Here is a 24,345-nt window from a genome sequence, read left to right as displayed (position 1 = left end):
CATTTATATAGCTGCACAGTATTTTAAGACAAAAATGTTGACACCGAGCCACATTTGGAGACAATAGGGCAGGTCTTGGTCAAAGGGGTAGGTTTTAAGGAGTGTCTTAAAGGAGGAGAGAGAGGTAGTGAGGCGGAGAGATTTAGGCAGGGAATTCCAGAGCTTAGGGCCCAGGCAACAGAAGGCACGGCCACCAAAGGTTGAGCGATTATAATCAGGGATGCTCAAGAGGGCAGAATTAGAGGAGCGCAGATATCTCGGGGGGCGGGGGGGGGGGGGTGGTTGGTTGTGGGGCTGGAGGAGATTACAGAGATAGGGAGGGGCGAGGCCATGGAGGGATGTTAGGACACGGGCAGCCGAGTTTTGGATCACCTCATGTTTACGTAGGGTAGAATGTGGGAGGCCAGCCATGGTTTCCATCGCTGCACCATTGGTGGTCATGCCTTCAGCTGCCTGGGGCCCGAGCTTTGGAATTCCGTCTCTAAACCTCTCCGCCTCTCTCGCTCCTCGTTACCCAAACTCCTTGACATGAATCTTGTCATTCATGTGGAAATGACTTATGAAATGATACTGAGTGGCCTGCTGGTGGCGCTGTCCAGGGAGAGTATAAATGCACGGGCCCAGCTTGCTCAGGACATTCTTTAACAGGAACTAGTGAAGGACACAACTAGATCTCCATGTTGGAAAACAGTTGATTAAAGTCTTGTTTAATACTCAGACCAAGTGCCTAGTAGTTTTCTTACGTCACTCCTTATGTGGTTCGGTGTCAAATTCTGACTTGTAATCGCTCCGGTGAAGCGCCTTGGAACATTTTACTACATTAAAGGCGCTATATAAATGCAGGTTGTTGTTGCATGCTTTGCTGCAGCGCGCACTAAGAGTCGGACCTGGAGGTTGAACTGTGCCCCTCAGATTCGGGGATCTGAGAATGGGCCACCTGCTCTTCTTGAAACACAACACACATCCCGCAGGCCAGATCCAACCGGGACAGCTCCTACAAACCCCCTCGCACTCTTGCACGACTGTACCCAGAGCCACTTCTGCCTCCGACTCCATCTCCGCCTTGGTTATTAACTGCCCAGGTCTGGAGGAGGGGAAGTGGCTGCTCCCTGATTGGTGGATATAAAACCAACCTCTTTTCAACCCATTGCAATTCGACCTTTGATGGTGGTCCCAGGCCCGAAGGTTCAAAGAGGGGAAGGTAAAGTCTCCGACTGTTGGCACTTCAGAGGAGGAGTCAGGCGGAGGGTGGATTGGTTTCTTTGTGTATGGAAGTCCCGTGGTTTGTGGACATTGTGCTTTGTGTTTGGCCTGGCTCATTGTTTGCGTTTGGGGAGCATCGGAATCGCTGGACGGTAAAAGACCGAAGTCTATCTGGTTCACCTTCTACCATCCTGGGAGTCGCCTGACCCAACAATAATGGAGTTGTTGACCAATCACAGCGATCAATCTCCATCAATGAATCCACAACATTCCTCAGGGCAGTGTCCTAGGCCCAACCATCTTCAACTGCTTCATCAATGACCTTCCCTCCAACATAAGGTCAGAAATGGGGATGTACATTGATGACTGCACAATGTTCAGTGCCATTCACAACTCCTCAGATAATGAAGCAGTCCATGCCCGCATGCAACAAGACCTGGACGACATTCAGGCTTGGGCTGATAAGTGGCAGGTAACATTCACGCCAGGCAATGATTATCTCTATTGGGGAGAAGGCAGAGACAGGGTACTGAATTTGGATGATCAGCCATGATCTCATTGAATGGCGGAGCAGGCTCGAGGGGCCAAATGGCCTACTCCTGCTCCTACCTTCTATGTTTCTATCTCCAACAAGCGAGAGTCTAACCTCTGCCCCTTGACATTCAACGGCATTACCATCGCCGAATCCCCCACCATCAACATCCTGGGGGGGGTCACCATTGACCAGAAACTTAACTGGACCAGCCACAGAAATACTGTGGCTACAAGAGCAGGTCAGAGGCTGGGTATTCTGCGGCGAGTGTCTCACCTCCTGACTCCCCAAAGCCTTTCCACCATCTACAAGGCACGAGTCAGGAATGTGATGGAATACTCTCCACTTGCCTGGATGAGTGCAGCTCCAACAACACTCAAGAAGCTCGATACCATCCAGGACAAAGCAGCCTGCTTGATTGGCACCCCGTCCACCACCTTAAACATTCACTCCCTCCGCCACCGGCGCACCGTGGCTGCAGTGTGCACCTTCTTCAGCAGCACCTTCCAAACCCGTGACCTCTACCACCTAGAAGGACAAGGACAGCAGGTGCATGGGGAACACCACCACCTCCAAGTTCCCCTCCAAGTCACACACCATCATGACTTAGAAGTATATCACCGATCCTTCGTCGTCGCTGGGTCAAAGGGAATTTATAATGGGAAACAAAGAAATGGCAGACCAACTAAATTCATACTTTGGTTCTGTCTTCACAAAGGAGGACACAAATAACCTCCCAGAGATGCCGGGGAACATAGGGTCTGATGAAAGGGTGGAACTGAAAGAAATCAGTATTTGTAGGGAAATGGTGTTAGGAAAATTGATGGGACTGAAGGCCGATAAATCCCCAGGGCCTGATAATCTACATCCCAAGGTACTTAAGGAAGTGGCCCTAGAAATAGTAGATGCATTGCTGGTCATCTTCCAGAACTCGATAGACTCTGGAACAGTACCCATGGATTGGAGGGTAGCTAATGTTACCCCACTATTCAAAAAAGGTGGTCGAGAAAAAGCGGGGAATTATAGACCGGTAAGCCTGACATCGGTAGTGGGGGAAATGCTAGAATCTATTATAAAAGATGTAATAGCAGAGCACTTGGTAAGCAGTGACAGGATCGGACAAAGTCAACATGGATTTACAAAAGGTAAATCATGCTTGACTAATCTACTGGAATTTTTTGAGGATGTAACTGGTAAAATAGATACGGGAGAACCAGTGGATGTGGTGTATTTGGAATTTCAGAAGGCTTTCGATAAGGTCCCACATAAGAGATTAGCGTGCAAAATTAAGGCACATGGGATTGGGGGCAAGGTATTGACTTGGATAGAGAACTGGTTGGCGGACAGAAGGCAGAGAGTTGGAATAAACGGGTCATTTTCCGAGTGGCAGGCAGTGACTAGTGGGGTACCGCAAGGATCAGTCCTAGGACCCCAGCTGTTCACAATATATATTAATGATCTGGATGAGGGAATTGGGTGTACTATCTCCAAATTTGCAGATGACACAAAGCTGGGTGGGAGGGTAAGCTGTGAGGAGGATGTCGTGAAACTCCAGTACGATTTGGACAGATTGGGTGATTGGGCAGAAACATGGCAAATGCACTATAATGTGGATAAATGTGAGGTTATCCACTTTGGTGGCAAAAACAGGAAGGCAGATTATTATTTGAATGGCAATAGATTGGGAGAAGGGGGAAGTGCAAAGAGACCTGGGTGTCCTTGTGCATCAGTCGCTGAAGGTAAGCATGCAGGTGCAGCAGGCGGTTAAGAAGGCAAATGGTATGTTGGCCTTCGTAGCACGAGGGTTCGAGTACAGGAACAAGGATGTCTTGCTACAGTCGTACAGGGCTTTGGTGAGACCGCACCTTGAGTATTGTGTGCAGTTTTGGTCACCTTACCTGAGGAAGGACGTTCTTGCCATGGAAGGAGTGCAGCGAAGATTCACCAGGCTGATACCTGGGATGGCAGGAATGACGTATGAGGAGAGATTGTGTCGATTGGGCTTATACTCACTGGAGTTTAGAAGATTGAGAGGGGATCTCATCGAAACCTATAAAATTCTGTCAGGCCTGGACAGACTAGATGCAGGAAGGGTGTTTATGATGGCCGGGGAGTCCAGAACCAGGGGTCATAGTCTAAGGATAAGGGGTAAGCCATTTAGGACTGAAATGAGGAGGAATTTCTTCACCCAGAGAGTGGTGAACCTGTGGAATTCTCTGCCACAGAGGGCGGTGGAGGCCAGTTCATTAAATATATTCAAAAAGGAGTTGGATATATTTCTTAAGGCTAAAGGAATCAAGGGGTATGGGGAGAAAGCAGGGACAGGGTACTGAATTTGGATGATCAGCCATGATCTCATTGAATGGCGGAGCAGGCTCGAGGGGCCGAATGGCCTACTCCTGCTCCTATCTTCTATGTTTCTGTTTCTAAAATCCTGGAGCTCCCTCCCTAACAGCACTGTGGGAGCACCTTCACCACACGGACTGCAGCGGTTCAAGAAGGTGCCTCACCACCACCTTCTCAAGGGGCAACTAGGGACGGGCAATAAATGCTGGCCTTGCCAGTGATGCCCACAGCCCATAAACAAATTTTAAAAAACAACAGACCCAGACACGAGGCGAGGAAAACCCCCAGTGTTGGAGAGCTTTGGGAACCACAGGTCCAAAGTCACCTGTTCCTCCCGAGCCCTGGGAATTTGGAATGGTGGAGGGGGCTCAGAATTTTCATGTACGGGGATGTTGAATTTCCGAGTAATCTCCTCCCGCCCACTCACTGGCCGTGAAACTGGGATCCGTCTGATGTCTCCAAAAAGTTGCCCATCCCTCGTGAAACTCATTGTTCTCCCCGGGGCGTTTTCTGAGCTGCTTGATCTGGGGCTGAGTTCTCGATCAGAGAGGCACTCAAAGGCAAATCTCCTTTCACTGATCAATATATTGACCGTACCCCTGTGTGGGGGTTTTAAAGCTCAGCTGATTTTCAATGTGAAACGCTGAAACTTTCGGATTCCCTATTTTAATGTTAATAATTTTGTATTTTGAATTTTCCAACAGGTTTCCAAGGTTCCGATGGTCTGCCAGGATTAGACGGGTTACCAGGAAATAAAGGTTTCCCGGGATCCCCAGGTACTGTCTAGCTTTTTCACTGACTAGTTACTCCATCAATACGGACAACAGGAGCAAGTAGTGTCAGCCGTGGCTCAGTGGGCAGCCCGCTCACCTCCGAGTCAGAAGGTCGTGGGTTCAAGTCCAACTCGAGACTTGAGCCCAAAAATCCAAACTGACACTCCACTGCAGTGCTGAGGGAGCGCTGCACTGTCGGAGGGGCAGTACTGAGGGAGCGCCGTACTGTTGGAGGGGCAGTACTGAGGGAGTGCCGCACTGTCGGAGGGGCAGTACTGAGGGAGCGCTGCACTGTCGGAGGGGCAGTACTGAGGGAGTGCCGCACTGTCGGAGGGGCAGTACTGAGGGAGCGCTGCACTGTCGGAGGGGCAGTACTGAGGGAGTGCCGCACTGTCGGAGGGGCAGTACTGTGGGAGCGCCGGACTGTCGGAGGGGCAGTACTGAGGGAGCACCGCACTGTCAGAGGGGCAGTACTGAGGGAGCGCCGCACTGTCGGAGGGGCAGTACTGAGGGAGCGCTGCACTGTCGGAGGGGCAGTACTGAGGGAGCGCCGCACTGTTGGAGGGGCAGTACTGAGGGAGCGCCGCACTGTCGGAGGGGCAGTACTGAGGGAGCGCTGCACTGTCGGAGGGGCAGTACTGAGGGAGTGCCGCACTGTCGGAGGGGCAGTACTGAGGGAGCGCCACACTGTGGGAGGGGCAGTACTGAGGGAGCGCCGCACTGTCGGAGGGGCAGTACTGAGGGAGAGCTGCACTGTCGGAGGAGCAGTACTGAGGGAGCGCTGCACTGTCGGAGGGGCAGTACTGAGGGAGTGCCGCACTGTCGGAGGGGCAGTACTGAGGGAGCGCCACACTGTGGGAGGGGCAGTACTGAGGGAGCGCCGCACTGTCGGAGGGGCAGTACTGAGGGAGAGCTGCACTGTCGGAGGAGCAGTACTGAGGGAGCACCACACTGTCAGAGAGGCAGTACTGAGGGAGTGCTGCACTGTCGGAGGTGCCGTCTTTCAGATGAGACGTTAAACTGAGGCCCCGTCTGCTCTCTCGGGTGGATGTTAAAGATCCCATGGCACTATTTTGAAGAAGAGCAGGGGAGTTCTCCCCGGTGTCCTGGGGCCAATATTTATCCCTCAACCAACATCACTAAAACAGATTATCCGGTCATTATCACATTGCTGTTTGTGGGAGCTTGCTGTGTGCAAATTGGCCATCGTGTTTCCCCCATTACAACAGTGACTACACTTCAAGAATGCTTTATTGGCTGTGAAGAGCTTTGAGACGTCCGGTGGTTGTGAAAATCTCTTTCTTTAGCGAAAAAATGTGTGTATCATCCGATTATATATTTGGCTCAGATTAAACGGGTCATTTTACAAATTCACACTTTGGGAGTAGAGCTTCACCCCCCGGGAGCTCCGATCCTGGTCCACTGGAGTCAGTGCCCGGACTGCAAACACAGAGCGGGAAAAGGTCGTTCTCACCCGGAAAACCGTCGGTGTCCTCGCCAAGTGCCGTTAATGGCTGCCGCGCTAAACGAGGTAAATTGGTGCGGGGGCATGGTGGTGGGTGGCACTGCGCTAACCTTAGGCGCAATGCCGTCCTGGTGGCGTTCCACGAGGGATCCGGGACCAATTTGTCGCGCTGGTGCGGCGTTGCTGCTTCCCCGAGCGTCTGTGAGCGAGGCTGCGGCGCTCACAATGCATTGTGGGCAGCGAGGAGCTCTGAAATTTAAAGGGGCCACGCACACTGAAGCATGACAAAATAAAATGCACTGGTTCAATACATTTTTCAGCCCTTTCAGTCTTTTAACAAATATTCAATATTTAAAAGACGTTCCAAATTTCAATATTCAGCTGTTAAAGCTGAATGACCTTCCGAAACTCAACAAATGGGAAAAGTGCCTCAGCGCTGTCACAAATGACTCAGCAAGCCAGGGAAGGGGCACCCAGGGTCTCGCACGCAGCACTCCAGCTTTGTGCAGGGGGGTCAATGCAAGAACAGCCCTCTACCCACAGGGGCCAGGAGGCCCTCCAGAAAGAACGATGTGGGACCACATCACCGAGACTGTCACTGCCAGCAGTGTCGCCCACACCACCTGGCTCCAGTGCCCAAAGCAGCTTCATGACCTCAGACCAGTGGTCAAGGTCAGTGAATGCATCTTCAAAAGCCGTCTCCTACCAACTGCACCACGAGCCTCGCACACTTCACAATGCACGACTTCCGCGCCCCCCCTTACAATCACTTGCCCAGCAACAATTTGTACCAATCACGAGACACGTCTCCCATTGCTAGATCCACCTCTCCCCCTTGGAGGAGACGGTGCAGGCCATTCTTGGCGGGGGCATGGTTGAACCTTTGGCCAGTGGCGGGGCTGAAAGGATACAAGATGTGGGTATCCTCGTACGTTATCCCCCTTCTCGCATGCACCTATAGACTTCCCGCCCTCCCGTCAGCCCAACTCCACCTTTCTTCCTCATTTCACACACCCAAGCAATGCAACCTGCCCAGCGAGTGGGTCAACAAGAGGCAGCCTGCCCAGCCAGTGGGTCAACAAGAGGCAGCCTGCCCAGCCAGTGGGTCAACAAGAGGCAGCCTGCCCAGCCAGTGGGTCAACAAGAGGCAGCCTGCCCAGCCAGTGGGACCGCAGGCGGATGATTCCATTTCGGATATCCCGGCCACAAAGCAGCTGTCTGGGTTGCATCCTTCTGTCTGATTCCTCCTCTTCTGCGTCTTCCTCTTCCCTCTGCAAGCGGATGCTGTAAATGTGAAATGACAGCATAAAATGCTGGAAATCCTCAGTTGGTCAGGCAGCATGTCGACCTGAGACGTGAACTCTGTTTTTCTCTCCACGGATGTCACGTGACCTGCTGAGTATTCGCAGCATGTTCTGTCTTCTCGAAGGTCTTCATTTACCATCTGAGTCCTTGCAAGCGTCCAGCAGCACTCTCAAAACTCTTTTTAAAAAAAAAACTTTTCACATCTATTGCAGCAAGCCAGCACGTCAATAAAATAAAGAAAAACCGGTCCAAACCTCTCCATTCAAACTTACCTGATTGATGTGTGTGTCCCTTTAACAGCTGCAGATATCGCCCCTGTCAGCGTCTGTTAACCTGCTGTGTTTAGGATCCAGTGCTGACCTGTGCCCTAGGGTCGAAGTTCGCGTAGGTGACCAGCAGTGCAATGGTGCCAACCAATATGGCGACAGCCTCCAGCTGGCGCAAGAGCGGTGGCTGCCATATTTTCACACATCGTTGGCGCTACCAGGTGGCAGTAAGAACACCAATTTCTCACCCATGGAATCAGAGAACCTTACAGCACAGAAGGAGGCCATTTGGCCCATCGTGCCTGTGCCGGCTCTTTGAACGAGCTCTCCAATTAGTCCACTCCCCCTGCTCTTTCCCCACAGCCCTGCAAATTCTTTCTTTTCAAGTATTTCTCCAATTCCCTTTTTAAAGTTACTATTGAATCTGCTTCCACCGCCCTTTCAGGCAACGCATTCCAGATCACAACAACTCGCTGTGTAAAAAAATTCTCCTCATCTCCCCTCTGATTCTTTTGCCAATTACCTTCAATCTGTGTCCTCTGGTTACCGACCCTCCTGCCACTGGAAACAGTTTCTCTTTATTTATTCGATCAAAACCCTTCATGATTTTGAACACCTCTATTAAATCTCCCCTTAACCTTCTCTGCTCTAAGGAGAACAACCCCAGCTTCTCCAGTCTCTCCACGTAACTGAAGTCCCTCATCCCTGGTACCATTCTAGTAAATCTCCTCTGCACCCTCTGAAAGGCCTACATTATCTCTTAAAACACAGCAAGAGCTGGTTTGTTTGTGACTCCTTAACCCAAATATCTGGGAACTTGAACATTTCTTTCCCCTGATTATCGGCTCGATAGAGTTGTGCTGGTGAAATGAATGCCAAGACATTTTAATCGGAAGAATATCGATCGGCTTTGTTCCCCGTATGTTTGGTTTAAATTCTTGGCAAAAAGAATTTAAACTAGAAGTTCGGATCTGGCAGTGGAGCAGCTGACGAGACTGCTGAGCCACAATTAAATAAAGATGGGCCGAATGGCCTCCTTCTGTGCTGCTTAATTCGACGATTCTATTAAATGAAGGCGGCAGCGGTGCTAGTGAGTGGGGAACGCAATGAACTAATAGGTTCAGAGAGATGGGGGTTGATTTAAGCTTGGGGTGGGAGATTGGAGAGCAGCGGGGCAGAAACCGGTGGCAGTCAAAGAAATCGCCAACTTTAAAACAGCTGGACCTTATTTTAAATCTGAAATCGGTCTCCCGCTCGAGGCCGGCAGGGATGGGGTCGAGGCCGGCGGGAATATGGTCGAGGCCGGCGGGGATGGGGTCGAGGCCGGCGGGGATGGGGTCGAGGCCGGCGGGAATGGGGTCGAGGCCGGCGGGGATGGGGTCGAGGCCGGCGGGTGGGTGCGGGAATGTGGGCGGGAGTTGGCTGCCACTGGTTACCCGTGGGGACGGTCCCCGACATGATGTAAGTTCTGAGGGGGGGGGGGGGTTCCAGGCTGTCATGAAAGCCGGGGAATTCCTGCTCCTCTTGGCCCCCCAGAGAATCCTCCCTTAGAGTAAAAAATGTTGCTCTTTTTTGAAAAGTGCCGTGGGATCTTTTACGTTCAGTTAAACGGGCAAACAAGGCCTCGGTTTAGTGGCACCTCCAACAATGCTGCACTCCCTCGGTACAGCACGTAAGTGCCAGCCTTAGATTACAGGCTCAAGCTTAAACCTCCGAAGGGAGAGTGTTACTAACTGAGCCAAGCTGACAGTTCGCATTAGACAACAACGGTAACCGACGTTCCCTTCTGGCGCGCACGGCGTTCTGGAGCTCCCGCGCAGCCGGCTCACCGGCTTTCTTAGATGTAAACACCACGCATGCGCCGATTTTTGAATGGGCCGCATAGCCCGTTAACGGGGCCGCGCGGCCCAGTAATCAATCAGAGGGCACATCGCTGGTAACGTGTAATGTTGTTTTACTGACAGGTGTCAGTGGGAGAGGAGCTCAAGGTTACCTTGGTGAATCGGGTGAGAAAGGGGAGCAAGGAATATCGAGCACACAACCCGGGAATCCCGGACTGCCGGGGGACGCTGGGTCCAGGGGCGAGCCTGGTAAGTGTTTAATAAAACAGCAAGACTGTCCGCGAGTCGCGTGTCGCGTGTCGTATGATTCTCCAATTCTCCAGCACATATGGTGTTTGACGCTGTGTAAAATTGAGACTAAACGCAGATTGGGTGACCGCTTTGCGGAACGCCTCCGTTCAGTCCATAAGGGTGACCCCGAGCTTACGGTCGCCTGTCATTTTAATTCACCGCTCCATTCCCACTCAGACCTTGTTGTGTATGTACCTTTAAGAGAGAACTACTTTTACAGCTCCTGTATATACTGTAGTACCGGCAGTGACCACACTGGTATATAAGCTGTTGCGCATGCCTCTGTACCCCCAGTTTTGAGACTACCCTCCTCCAGTAAACACCTGTTATTTGTTAAGTTACAGCCTCCGTGTAGTTATTGGAAAAACATCATACCTGAAAGATCAAGGATCTTACAGTGGCGATGAGATCGATTCGAATCCACCTGCAGCTCTGCTTCGACGACAAGGATTCAAAGATTCAATCCCTTCAAGGATTCGTTCCGGGAGGGCGGTGGAAGCAAGTCGAGGCCAGAAGCACGGGCGTCGACCACGAGCAGCCGCCCAGTCGTCCAGCAGAGAGTGAACATCGCAGGGGAGGCTGTTGAAAGCCGGGCTTGGTTCCCCAGCCACAACGATCCAGCAACAGACTGGCAACAGGTACAGCGCACACCCTTCCCGGACAGCGGCGGCTGGAGCCAACCGACGGCAGAGGAAAAGCCGAGCAGCATCAACGGGGTAAGGGAGAGGGTGAAGCACGCAGGGCGCAGCCGGGGGGGTTGGAAACCGAGCGGCGTCGAAGAAAAACAATCGGCGAGAGAGGGTAAAACAGCAGCCGGGTTCAGGACCGAGCGGCGGAAACGGGAAGGCGCACAGGAAAACGTGCAGAGCACAACCAGGGCTCAAGGGCTGAACATTGTCCGCGGGGAGAAGAAGGGAGAGCGCGGGAGACGCCATTGAGCCGCGGAGAAGAAGGGAGAGCGCGGGAGACACCATTTGTAGAAGCCGCAGTGGAGAAGAAGTGCGAGCGCGGGAAGGAAGGAAAGCGCGGGAGACGCCATTTTGTGCCAGCGGAGAAGAAGGGGAAGCGCGGGAGGCGCCATTTTTGATAGTTGAATCACACCCAGGGATGCCGAAGAGTGGCAGTATCTCTACGTTCGACAATGAAGTCGAAGATTGGGCGACATACATGGAACGTATTGAGGTGTACTGCCAGGCGAATGAAGTGCCAGATGCTAGGAAAGCACTGGTTTTGTTAAATTCCATGGGTGCAAAAACATATGGCTTACTGCGAAACCTAATAACCCCAGAGAAGCCCGCGGATAAGAACTTCGGAAGCATAGTAGAAATTCTACAGGACCACTTAAACCCCACACCGCTGCTGATAGCAGAAAGATTTAAATTCCACAAAAGGAACCAGCATAAAGACGAAAGTAATGCTGAGTACTTAAAGGAACTGCGCAAGCTATCGACACACTGCCAGTTTGGAATGGGACTAGCAGATACGTTAAGGGACAAGTTTGTGTGTGGGCTTCAAAGCGAAGGTACCCAGAAACGGCTTCTATCAGAAAAGGATCTTACGCTGGACAAGGCTTTCAGCATGGCAGTATCACATGAAGCAGCCGCAAGGGGCGCTGCAGAGATACAACGGAGACCGCTAGAATATGGCACCAATGAAATGTCATATGGAGCAGGGAAGTGTTATCGCTGCGGCAGAACAACACACGACCAGAAGGATTGTTGGTTCAAGGACCAAGTGTGCAGACAGTGTGGAAAAGCAGGACACATAGCAAGAGTCTGCAGGTCAGGGAAGAAAACCAACAGCAGGAAATCTCCACAGGAGACGGACAAAAAGGTACATAAGGTGATGGACAGTAGTTCAGACAAACAGGAAAATGATACAGACTCCGGAAGCAAGGAGCTGGGTTGTCTGAAACTACATAAGGTAAACAAAATGGAGGATCACCAGACTATCTGGGTCACACTCAAGATAGACGGAGTCCAAGTGAAAATGGAATTGGACACAGGAGCAGCCCTAACAGTCATAAACCAAAGGGACTACAAGCAGCTATTTTCACATATACCCTTGAAAGCTACAGAGATTGTCTTGAAGACGTACACGGGGCAAAAAGTCTACCCCAAAGGAAAAAGGGTGAAAGTGATATACAAAGGCCAGGAAATACCTAAAATGGACCTATACGTATTGCCAGATGGAGGACCACCACTACTAGGACGTGAATGGATCCGGAAGATACCATTAGACTGGCATTCCATACAGGCACTGTAGGTTGAGGCCAAAAAGGATGACGATGTCACATCTGGACGACTGTCAAAAATGCTAACTGACGCACAAGAAGTGTTCCAGGAGGGACTCGGAACACAAAAAGGCACGAAACAGCATGGAAACACTGATGGGCTATCACGCCTGCCACTGCCTATCGTGGAGGAAGCACCAGCAGTGGACCCTATCGAGATATTTTATTCGTCAATAATTGAACGATTGCCAGTAACTAACGCGGATATAGAGAAGGAGACCCGCAATGATCCGACACTGTCTCGGGTATATGATTTGACGGTGAGGGGATGGCCAACACATGACGACTCACTGTTGCCAGCATTCTCATCCAGAAGAGAACAGCTGTCAGTATGCCAGGGGACAGTGATGTGTGAATCCCGAGTGGTAATTCCACCCAAGTTAAGGGAGAGAGTGCTAAATGAGCTTCACAAAGGTCATCTGGGAGGGGTGAAAATGAAAAGCCTTGCTAGGGCTTGTGTGGTGGCCGGGGATCGATCAACAAATCGAGGACCTAACCAAGAGCTGCTCAGGATGCCAGAAGGTCCAAAATGCACCACCACATGCCCCTCTACACCCATGGGAGTGGCCCTCCTCTCCATGGCAACGGGTGCATATTGACTTTGCTGGTCCATTCATGGACTCAATGTTCTTAATAGCAGTGGATGCTCACTCGAAATGGCCTGAGGTGATAAAAATGTCCTCAACCACTACAGAGAAAACGATTGCAGTCCTACGGACCATATTTGCCAGGAACAGCTTGCCAGAGCAGATTTGCTCTGATAATGGACCACAGTTTGTGTCCGAAGAGTTTCGAAAATTTATGAAAAGGAATGGGGTAAGGCATTACACATCCGCCCCGTATCATCCAGCCACAAATGGATCGGCTGAGAGGTTCGTACAAACCTTTAAAAAGGCGATAAGGGCCATGTGCGATGATGAAATTCCACTACAGCATAAGGTGAACAATTTCCTGTTAGCCTACAGAAATGCGACACATGCAGTTACCAACCAGACCACGGCCATGATGTTCTTTAACCGAAGGTTGAGATCTCGTCTGGATTTGCTCAGACCAAATGTGCGAAGAAATGTTGAGGATAAGCAACTCCAGCACATCAATGAGAAGCCGACAAGGAGCTTCAATGTAGGCCAACCAGTCTTGGCCCGCGACTACCAAACTGAGAAATGGCAACCTGGGGATGAACCCGACATACCGGTAGCATCTACCCCAGAAATAGTAGCAGTGGAAACGGATGAACTAACCGACGAAAGGGAGCCAGAATCGCCCCCGCACCAAGAACAAGAACCTCAGGAAAGGCGTTATCCAGAAAGGGTCAGGAAGCCGCCCCAAAGACTGAATCTATAAATGGACTATTGTTGTTTAATGTGCATGTTAACGTGTTAATTGTTATTTGAATATTATGGGTACTGCTAATCTAAAAGGGGAGGAATTGCTGTGTATGTACCTTTAAGAGAGAACTACTTTTACAGCTCCTGTATACTGTAGTACCGGCAGTGACCACACTGGTATATAAGCTGTTGCGCATGCCTCTGTACCCCCAGTCTTGAGACTACCCTCCTCCAGTAAACACCTGTTATTTGTTAAGTTACAGCCTCCGTGTAGTTATTGGAAAAACATCATACCTGCAAGATCAAGGATCTTACAGACCTCACCGTCCTTGGCCTCTTGCATTGTTCCACAGAAGCTCAAAGTAAACTCGAGGAACAGCACCTCATCTTCAAATTAGGCACTTTGCAGCCTTCCGGACTCAATATCGCGTTCAACAATTTCAGATAGTAACCTCGGCCCCTATTACATTTTTACTTATTTTTTTCCACCCCTTTGTTTTGGGTCTTCCCTTCCCCCCCCCCTTTTTCCTTTTTTTCTCTCTCCCACATGGCAGCGCTGTCTCATCCTGCCAGTACACTTCACACCTAATCTCAGCCGTCTTTTGTCTCCACTGTCCTATTACCATTTCGTCTGGTTTTGAATACCTCTTAATGTCTCTTTTACTTCTTTTGTTCTCTCCCAGCCCTGCCTTCGATCTATTTTATTTCCTTTCCAGTTTTGAAAAAGGGTTTCGACCCGAAACGTCGACTCTAATTTCTCTCCACGGATGTTGCCTGGCCTGCTGAGTTTTTCCAGCATTTTCTGTTGTAAAATTGATATTTGTTGGATAAATCCAGATACTAACACTCACTAAAACCTCTGCAAATGCTCACTATTGTTTGTGTGATTTTCCTTAGGTGAACCAGGTCACATCGGCCCAATTGGACCAACGGGTGCCCCAGGACCCTTAATACCATCAGACCAACCAGGAAAACCGGGCGATCCCGGGCCAAGAGGACAGGACGGTCTACAAGGTAACATATTGCTCGCGATATGGTGGGGTTGGTTCCGTGAGTGAGTGACCGCAACTGGTCAACGCTCACACTGAGTGACCGCGACTGGTCAACACTGAGTGACCGCGACTGGTCAACACTGAGTGACCGCGACTGGTCAACACTCTCACTGAGTGACCGCGACTGGACAATGCTGAGTGACCGCGACTGGTCAACACTGAGTGACCGCGACTGGTCAACGCTCACACTGAGTGACCGCGACTGGTCAACACTGAGTGACCGCGACTGGTCAACACTCTCACTGAGTGACCGCGACTGGACAATGCTGAGTGACCGCGACTGGTCAACACTGAGTGACCGCGACTGGTCAACACTCACACTGAGTGACCGCGACTGGTCAACACTGAGTGACCGCGACTGGTCAACACTGAGTGACCGCGACTGGTCAACACTGAGTGACTACGACTGGTCAATGCTCTCACTGAGTGACCGCAACTGGTCAACACTGAGTGACCACGACTGGTCAACACGGAGTGACCGTGACTGGTCAATGCTGAGTGACCGCGACTGGTCAACACTGAGTGACTGCGACTGGTCAACGCTCTGAGTGACCGTGACTGGTCAACACTGAGTGACCGCGACTGGTCAACACTGAGTGACCGCGACTGGTCAACACTGAGTGACTGCGACTGGTCAATGCTCTCACTGAGTGACCACGACTGGTCAACACTGAGTGACCGTGACTGGACAACGCTGAGTGACCGCGACTGGTCAACGCTCTGAGTGACCGCGACTGGTCAACACTGAGTGACCGTGACTGGTCAACACTGAGTGACCGCGACTGGTCAACACTGAGTGACCGTGACTGGACAACGCTGAGTGACCGCGACTGGTCAACACTGAGTGACCGTGACTGGTCAACACTGAGTGACCGTGACTGGTCAACACTGAGTGACCGCGACTGGTCAACACTGAGTGACCGCGACTGGTCAACACTGAGTGACTGCGACTGGTCAACACTCTCACTGAGTGACCGCGACTGGTCAACACTTGAGTGACCGCGACTGGTCAGCACTGAGTGACCGTGACTGGTCAACACTCTCACTGAGTGACCGCGACTGGTCAACGCTTTCACTGAGTGACCGCGATTGGTCAACGCTGAGTGACCGCGACTGGTCAACGCTGAGAGACCGCGACTGGTCAACACTGAGTGACCGCGACTGGTCAGCACGCGCACTGAGTGACCGCGACTGGTCAACACTGAGTGACCGCGATGGTCAACATTCTCACTGAGTGACCGCGACTGGTCAACATTCTCACTGAGTGACCGCGACTGGTCAACACTGAGTGACCGTGATGGTCAACATTCTCACTGAGTGACCGTGACTGGTTCACAGAGTGACCACAATTGGTCAAGGCTCTCACTGAGTGACCGCGACGTTCAGGAAGTATTGTCCGCTCGCTCTGCGTATCGGGAAACCATGGAGTCTGTCCATGGTCTTCAAATTCTAGATAGCCCACGGTTACCGGCTTTGGGATGTCCGCCTGAAGTTTGTGCTCGAGGTTGTGGAGTTTGACTCGAATGCACAATCCTCTGGCACAGAGGCGAGAGATGTATGAATGAGGGACACACAAGTGAGGCAACGACGATCATTAATATTATCTCGGACTGTCTTATAGGTTTCCCGGGCCAACCAGGTCCACCTGGCAGATGGGCACCCCCTGGGGTCAAGGGTGAGCCAGGGGATCAAGGAAGAGCTGGTTTCCCAGGACCACCGGGATTGAGAGGTGATGAGGGCTCTCCTGGTCTTCCAGGGATCGATGGCATTTCCGGCAACAAAGGCAAGTCTGAGATCTTTCAGATAAGTTTTTATGCTGTTTTGTGGGGGAATTGTCCAGAACTGGATGTTAAATAAAGACTTTATTAAGACTCGGGGAAATGAAAATATTTGCGAGACAATGGGCCTTATTCTCTGGGCCCTATTGGACTTGGCGGGGGATTCAAATGCTGGCGGTATTTCATTGGTTGCCTGTTATACGCCCCGCCCCATATTCAGTTGTGTTGATTTCACTAGACCTGAATATCAGGCGTGTGACACAACGGGCCAAAAATGTGATTCCTTTTGTTTCGTGTTCCCGCCCAACTCCAATTTCACCCCAATACTCTCGCCGCAGGGAGCCACATTCAAAGGGGAACATGGGATCAGAGACAGGGCTATGTAATGCTGATTCTCCAGCCCCTGCACCCTTGAGGCAGGTCTCCTCGCTGGGAGCGATGAATTTTACCCTCTAGTTTTGCGATGAATTTGGTGATGCGCTGCCGTAAATCTATTAACTCAATACTTATATTATTCCCAAAGTGTTTGTAACTGATTATTTTTTATTTATATATTGAAAGGTCAAAGAGGTGACCCGGGTATGATGGGTTACCCTGGGAGAAAAGGACCACATGGAGCCCAGGGAGCCGCTGGAGTGAAAGGTCCAGTCGGACTAGCCGGTAAGTGAAGCGCGCTCTCTTTCTAATTTAAATTGGGGCACACTCCTCTCTGGTGCTCCTGATGTACAGCTGGTACCGAGTTTCCGCTAACACTCCAGATGGACCTTGCTCTGTATCAACCATATCCAGACTGTGCTCGAATGGACACCGGGTAACTGTTCCATTCCTGGATTAACTTGTAATGTTGATTATGATGTGGCAGAATTTACAATTTTCATTTAAATATGTTACAAAACCCACAAAGCACTTTCATTCAGTTGCTGCAGTCCCATTTCCTTTAACTTGCACCAATACCCAGGGAGGGAAATAAATGGACAGAAAAATTCAGGAGCTTCATGGATTTCCCGACCTGATGCTGCCTCCCGCGCCGGGAGTGTGGGATCAGTCGATCAGCCCTATTTTCTCTCCGTAGACAGCTTTGGTGTATTTATCTCACTGAGATGGAATCAAATGGGAAATTCTCCGACTTTGTACCCCTGGCTGATTGGCTTACCCAACCATAGACGTGTATCGGAAATTCCGGCGCACACTGGTCCAATCGATTCGTCCCAAGAGTCTTTAAACCGGGCAACTCTTCACCTCCCTGGGACAGGCTCAAGGGGCTGAATGGCCTCCTCCTGTTCCTGTGTTCTTTCCTTTGTCCAATAACCTTCAGGCTTCCAAACCCCAAGCTGGCATCACGTGGGTTTCAAAAGGGGAAGTTCCTGCGACCCTACGGAAGTTACAACACAAGGACTGTGAAAGCCGCACGGTACGGGAGTATCTAGACTTCAGGAAGGCATTTGATAAAGTTCCACATGAAAGGCTATTCATTACACTCAAAGTTGTGGGGATTCAGGTAAACCCTGGGAGCATATAAGAATCTGGCTGAAGGATAGAACACAACAAGTATTTGACAGAGGAATTATAACAAGACGGCATGGAAATGCTGAATGGCTCAGTATTGGGACCTCTGCTGTTTCTAATTTACACCAAAGACCTGCGCTCTAAACCTCACTGCAATGTGGTCAAATTTGCGGATAACACCAAACTAGAGGGGGTGGAATCGGAGGAGGAAGCTCAGAGTGTGTTGGATGCAATACATTTTTGCTGACTAACTCTGTCTTTGATTTGATTGGACTCTAGGTATACTGGGATTGCCAGGCCCACGCGGACCAGCCCCTCCTCCTCAACATTTCTCCGCTCCGGAAGGTTCTCGTGGTCTGCCCGGAAGTCCCGGACGTCATGGATTTCCAGGGGATCCGGGTCCAAAGGGAATTCCTGGGGATCAAGGTGAGAATGTGAACATCTCTTCGGTTTCCTTTTTCTGCAGGATTCCGAGAACGTGAGCTATGTTGTCTGGGGACAATGCAAACATATCTTGTCCTGCTCATTATGACTGCACCATCCTGGAACTCCCTCCCTAACAGCACTGTGGGAGCACCTTCACCACACGGACTGCAGCGGCTCAAGAAGGCGGCTCACCACCACCTTCTCAAGGGGCAACTGGGGATGGGCAGTAAATGATCATTAGCTCATTGCTGTTTGTGGGAGCTTGCTGTGCACAAATTGGCTGCCGCGATTCCCACATTACAACAGTGGCTCCACTTCAAAAGTACTTAATTGGCTGTAAAGCGCTTTGGGAAGTCCTGAGGTGGTGACAGGCGCTATAGTAATGCAGGTCTTTCTTTAAATATCGAACCTGGAGGAGAGAGCGCGAGAATAGGTTTTGCTCATTTGTTGCTGCTTCGGCCTTGCCGTGCTGCTGATCTGAGCTCGGAGAATATCTTTAACGCTCTCTGATGTGCATTGTGCTTGAATGTCTTTCTTCACAGGTCTGAAGGGCCCAAAGGGTAGACCAGGAATTCCTGGTCGCAGCAGCTTCCCCAGTACGATGGGCCCCAGAGGTGAACCGGGCAATATTGGTCAACAAGGACCATTGGGATTTCAAGGTATGAAACCTTCGACTCTTCCACACATTGAGGGGAGGGGGTGGGGGCCTGAAATTCGTCTTGTGGTCAGCGAATCGCCAGCTCGCTTCATCCCCCCCCCCCCCCAATTTGTGTTATCACCCAAGGTCAGTTCCAGCACCCCCGACATGTTCTATTTTTCAATTTGAAGTTGACAGACTGCGCACATGACTAAACCCAGACTCGAGTTCTCTCTAAAACAAAAGCAAAATACTGCGGAGGCTGGAAATTTCTGAAATAAAAACAGCACGCTAGAAATACTCAGCGGGTTCAGGCAGCGTCTGTGGAGAGAGAAACAGAGTTAACGTTTCCGGTCAGTGACCTTTCATCAGAACCGGAAGAAGTTAGAGATGTAACAGTTTATAAGCAATTCATTGGACCAGTATAAGAGGCCGAGGACAGAGAGGTCAGAGTGGGAGTGGGGTGGCCTCCTGTATGCCTCATTACCACCCACTTTTGCCTCGCACCATCGTCCCTTTTTCATTTAACCCCTCCTGCTTCCACCCTATCACAGACCTTCCCTTTCTTCTTTCCTCCCCTCCCCCCTTTTCTTTGGCTCTACACTTGCTTATAAACTGTATGTGCATGTGTGTGTGTGAACATGTGTCTGTGGGTGTGCGAGAGTGTGTTGTGTGTGTGGTGTGTGTGAGAGGATGAGTGTGGGGGTGAGTGTGTGTGTCATGTGAGGGTGTGTGTGAGGGTGTGTGAGAGGTTGTGTTGTGCGAGGGGTTGTGCGTGTGTTGTGTGAGGGTGTGTGTGTGTGTGTTGTGTGAGGGTGTGTGTGAGGTTGTGTTGTGCGAGGGGTTGTGCGTGTGCGTGTGTTGTGTGAGGGTGTGTGTTGTGCGAGGGTGTGTGGGTGTGTGGGCGTGTGAGCTTCAAAGAGGGATTGAGAAGGGAGAATCGCAACGCAGAAGATTTATTTTCTAGTTAAGATCCTTAGAAGGTTTTGGGGAACAAACACCATCATTCATCCTGTCACAATATTTTTTTTAATTTTTCAGCGAGCGAAATGACTAGCCTGAAGTTATTCTCAGCATCTGGGAGCACGTCCATGGCTAACTAAGGAAGTAAAGGATGGTATCAAATTGAAAACAAAGGCATATAATGTTGCCAAGATTGGTGGGAGACCAGAGGATTGGGAAATTTTTAAAACCCGACAAAGGATGACTAAAAAGAAAGATGAATTATGAGAGTAAACTGGCAAGAAACATTAAAACAGATAGTAAGAGCTTCTACAGGTATATAAAAAGGAAGAGAGTAGCTAAAGTAAACATTGGTCCCTTAGAGGATGAGACTGGGGAATGGGAAAATGGCAGAGACTCTGAACAAATATTTTGTATCTGTCTTCACGGTAAAAGACACTAACAACATCCCAATAATGGATAATCAAGGGGCCACAGGGAGGGGGGGAACTAAAGACAATCACTATCACTAAGGAAATAGTACTTAGTAAAATAATGGGACTAAAAGACGACAAGTCCCCAGAACCAGATGGCCTGCATCCCAGGGTCTTAAAAGAAGTGGCTGCAGAGATAGTGGATGCATTGGTTGTAATATACCAAAATTCCCTGGACTCTGAAGAGGTCCCAGCGGATTGGAAAACCGCTAATGTAACACCCCTATTTAAGAAAGGAGGGAGACAGAAAGCAGGAAACTATAGACCAGTTAGCCTAACATCTGTCGTCGGGAAAATGCTGGAGTCCTTCATTAAGGAAGCAGTAACAGGGCATTTAGAAAAACATACTGCAGTCAAACAGAGTCAGCATGGTTTTAGGAAAGGGAAATCATGTTTAACAAATTTCCTGGAGTTCATTGAGGATGTAACAAGCAGGGTGGACAAAGGTGAACCAGTAGATGTGGTGTATTTAGATTTCCAGAAGGCATTCAATAAGGTGCCACATAAAAGGTTACTGCATAAGATAAGAGCTCACGGAATTGGGGGTAATATATTAGCATGGATAGAGAATTGGCTAACTAACAGAAAACAGAGAGTCGGGATAAATGGGTCATTTTCTGGTTCGCAAACGGTAACTAGTGGGGTTCCACAGGGATCGGTGCTGGGGCCTCAACTATTTACAATCTACATTAATGACTTGGATGAAGGGATCGAGAGTAATGTAGCCAAGTTTGCGGATGATACAAAGGTGGGTGGAATATAGACAGGCTAAGTGAGTGGGCAAACATTTGGCAGATGGAGTATAATGTGGGAAAGTGCGAGGTTATCCACTTTGGCAGGAAAAATAAAAAAGCAAACCATTATTTAAATGAAGAGAGATTACAAAATGCTACAGTTCAGAGGGTCCTGGGGGTCCTTGTGCATGAAACACAAAAAGTTAGCATGCAGGTACAGCAAGTAATCAAAAAGGCAAATGGAATGTTGGCTTTTATTTCAAGGGGGTTGGAGTATAAAAGCAGGGAAGTCCTGCTACAACTGTACAGGGTATTGGTGAGACCACACCTGGAGTACTGCGTACAGTTTTGGTCTCCTTATTTAAGGAAGGATATACTTGCATTGGAGGGAGTTCACAGACGATTCACTAGGTTGATTCCAGAGATGAGGGGGTTGACTTATGAAGAAAGGTTGAGCAGGCTGGGCCTATACTCATTGGAGTTTAGAAGAATGAGAGGTGATCTTATTGAAACGTACAAGATACTGAGGGGGCTCGACAGGGTAGATGCAGAGAGGATGTTTCCCCTCATGGGGAAATCTAGGACTCGGGGGCACAGTCTCAGAATAAAGGGTCGCCCTTTTAGAACTGAGATGAGGAGGAATTTCTTCTCTCAGAGGGTCGTAAATCTGTGGAATTCTCTGCCCCAGAGAGCGGTGGAGGCTGGGTCATTAAATACATTTAAAGTGGAAATAGACAGATTTTTGCAAGATAAGGGAGTGAAGGGTTATGGGGAGCGGGCTGGGAAATGGCTTTGAGCCCTAGATCAGCCATGATCTTATTGAATGGCGGAGCAGGCTCGAGGAGCTAAGTGGCCTATTCCTGCTCCTATTTCTTATGTTCTTGTTTTACAGGTGTTCCTGGGACGACAGGTGTTCGAGGTATGGCGGGAATGCCGGGGCGAAGTGTCAGTGTGGGTTATCTCCTGGTCAAGCACAGTCAGTCGCAGCAAGTCCCACCATGCCCCCTGGGAATGAACAGGCTCTGGGACGGATACAGCCTGTTGTTTGTGGAAGGGCAGGAAAAATCCCACAACCAGGACCTGGGTACGTTGCAAAAAGATAATGTTGCGCCTCTTAAGATTCTCATCCTTGTTTTCAAATTCCTCCATGGCCTCGCCCCTCCCTATCTCTGTAATCTCCTCCAGTCCCACAACTCTCCTGAGATCTCTGAGCTCCTCCAATTCTGGCCTCCTGAGCATCCCCGATTTCCATCGCTCCACCATTGGCGGCCGTGCCTTCAGCTGCCTCGGCCCTAAGCTCTGGAATTCCCTCCCTAAACCTCGCCGTCTCTCTCTCCTCCTTTAAGATGCTCCTTAAAACCTCCCTCTTTGACCAAGCTTTTGGTCACCTGTCCCACTATCTCCTTAAGTAGCTCGGTGTCAAATTTTGTTCCATAATCGCTCCTGCGAAGCGCCTTGGGACGTTTTACTACGTTAAAGGCGCTATAGAAATGCAAGTTGTTGTTGTTATTGCCTCCTTTAAAACCTGACGGCCGAAAGGAGCTGAAAGTAAAAGGGACGAGTTTGTGAAAGCAGTGCCCGCTGTGCTGAGCCTTGCCCGTTGGGAGCAGAGAGCGGGCATCACCGGTGCACCTGAAATGGCGAGGAGTGCGCTGGTGGATTTCCGGGTGTGTGCTCCCAGGGTTGACGCTCCACAATGGGAGCATGGCTTCGTGAATTGACCCTTGGATGAGGAGTGTGGGTGCCAACTCCAGGCCAATCAGTATTGAATGGGTCGAGTGCAGATTGAAGTTCTGATTTCGAGATTGAGGCTGGGATCTTCCTCTACCACATGGACCAAGGCCAGATGGAAGGGGCGAAATGCGGCCGGGATCCCCGTCCCTTCGAACGCCGCCCGCGAGTTTCCCCCACCCCAACAGGCATCTCGGACCCTCGCCCCTTCACCGCCTACCTGCCTGCAGGGCTAGGGAGACGAGGTGATTAGCAGAGGGCGCAGGGGGTCAGGGGACAAAGGGGAGTAGGGGACGGGGGAGCAGGGGTTGGGGTGAGGGTGAGGGGACAGGAGGCGCAGGGCTGGTGATTCTCCTGCGACTGTGCCTTTTATTGTTGGCCCCCAGTTAGACCAGATGAGGGGGTGTCGGCACTTGCTGCTGCACTGGGAGTGTCAGCCTGGATTTTGTGCTCAAGTCCCTGGAGTGGGACTTGAACCCATGGCCTTCCGACTCCGAGGCGAGAGTCTACCCACTGAGCCAATGAACGTGAAAGTCAGGGTGTGAAACGGAACAAGTTTATGTTCCTGGTCCACCGGAAGCTCAATTGGCAGGATGGAGCTGGGCAAATGAAATGTTGGGGACTGTAACAGTGTGGCCGTGGATGTGAGCAACGTGAATGCAGAATTTCCGAAGTGCACTGATTGCCGCTGTTTCTTTGCCCCCCAGGACGAGCTGGATCGTGCATGCCAAGGTTCAGTACAATCCCGTTCGTGTACTGTAACATCAATGAAGTTTGCTACTTTGCAAGCAGAAATGACAAGTCCTACTGGTTGTCTACCAACGCTCCAATTCCAATGATGCCTGTTGGCGATGAAGATATCAAGCCGTACATCAGCCGGTGCTCCGTGTGTGAGGCCCCATCCCTTGCAGTTGCTGTTCACAGCCAGGATATCACAATCCCAATGTGCCCCGTTGGGTGGCGCAGTCTGTGGATCGGTTACTCTTTCCTAATGGTAATACTTTTCCTCATTTCAATACATCATAATTCTTCCACAATCTCTCCGTAGATCAGTAAAGCCCATTTATGATGTTTGGAACAGGCACTGTTGAATCATAGGATCGCACAGCACAGAACAGAAGGAGGCCATTCGGCCCATCGTGCCTGTGCCGGCTCTTTGAAAGAGCTCTCCAATTAGTCCCACTCCCCCCACCGCTCTTTCCCCATAGCTAAGTATTTATCCAATTCCCTTTTGAAAGTTCCTATTGAATCTGCTTCCACCGCCCTTTCAGGCAGCGCATTCCAGATCACAACAACTCGCTGCGTAAAAAAATTCTCATCTCCCCCTCTGCTTCTTTTGTCAATTATCTTAAATCTGTGTCCTCTGGTTACCAACCTTCAATGGAAACAATTTCTGCTTACC

At 50.4% G+C, this 24,345-nt stretch overlaps 2 protein-coding genes across 3 annotated transcripts in view; one reads left to right on the top strand and one right to left on the bottom strand.

Annotated features, from left to right (window-relative positions):
- LOC147111396 (uncharacterized) overlaps positions 1–24,345 on the bottom strand; it is a 48,525-nt gene that overhangs the window by 18,883 nt on the left and 5,297 nt on the right. For both annotated transcript variants that reach the window (XM_085998355.1, XM_085998356.1), the window contains exon 2: positions 17,627–17,845. The gene's annotated coding sequence lies outside the window, so the exon portion shown is untranslated. The remainder of the gene's footprint in view (positions 1–17,626; positions 17,846–24,345) is intronic.
- Positions 1–24,345, top strand: part of LOC147111397 (uncharacterized) — a 325,410-nt gene that overhangs the window by 297,630 nt on the left and 3,435 nt on the right. The window contains 9 exon segments of the mRNA XM_085999884.1: positions 4,786–4,857; positions 9,855–9,980; positions 14,541–14,657; positions 16,317–16,478; positions 17,035–17,133; positions 18,259–18,405; positions 18,948–19,064; positions 22,105–22,296; positions 23,651–23,937. Of these exon segments, the coding sequence (XP_085856010.1) occupies positions 4,786–4,857; positions 9,855–9,980; positions 14,541–14,657; positions 16,317–16,478; positions 17,035–17,133; positions 18,259–18,405; positions 18,948–19,064; positions 22,105–22,296; positions 23,651–23,937 (1,319 nt within the window).

The sequence above is a fragment of the Somniosus microcephalus genome, chromosome 10, assembly GCF_052327205.1.
Source record: "Somniosus microcephalus isolate GS21.2 chromosome 10, FLI_Smic_1.0, whole genome shotgun sequence".
Classification (NCBI taxonomy): domain Eukaryota; kingdom Metazoa; phylum Chordata; class Chondrichthyes; order Squaliformes; family Somniosidae; genus Somniosus; species Somniosus microcephalus.
Note: the sequence above shows the minus strand (reverse complement) of the source record. Positions and strands in the feature narration are given on the sequence as shown.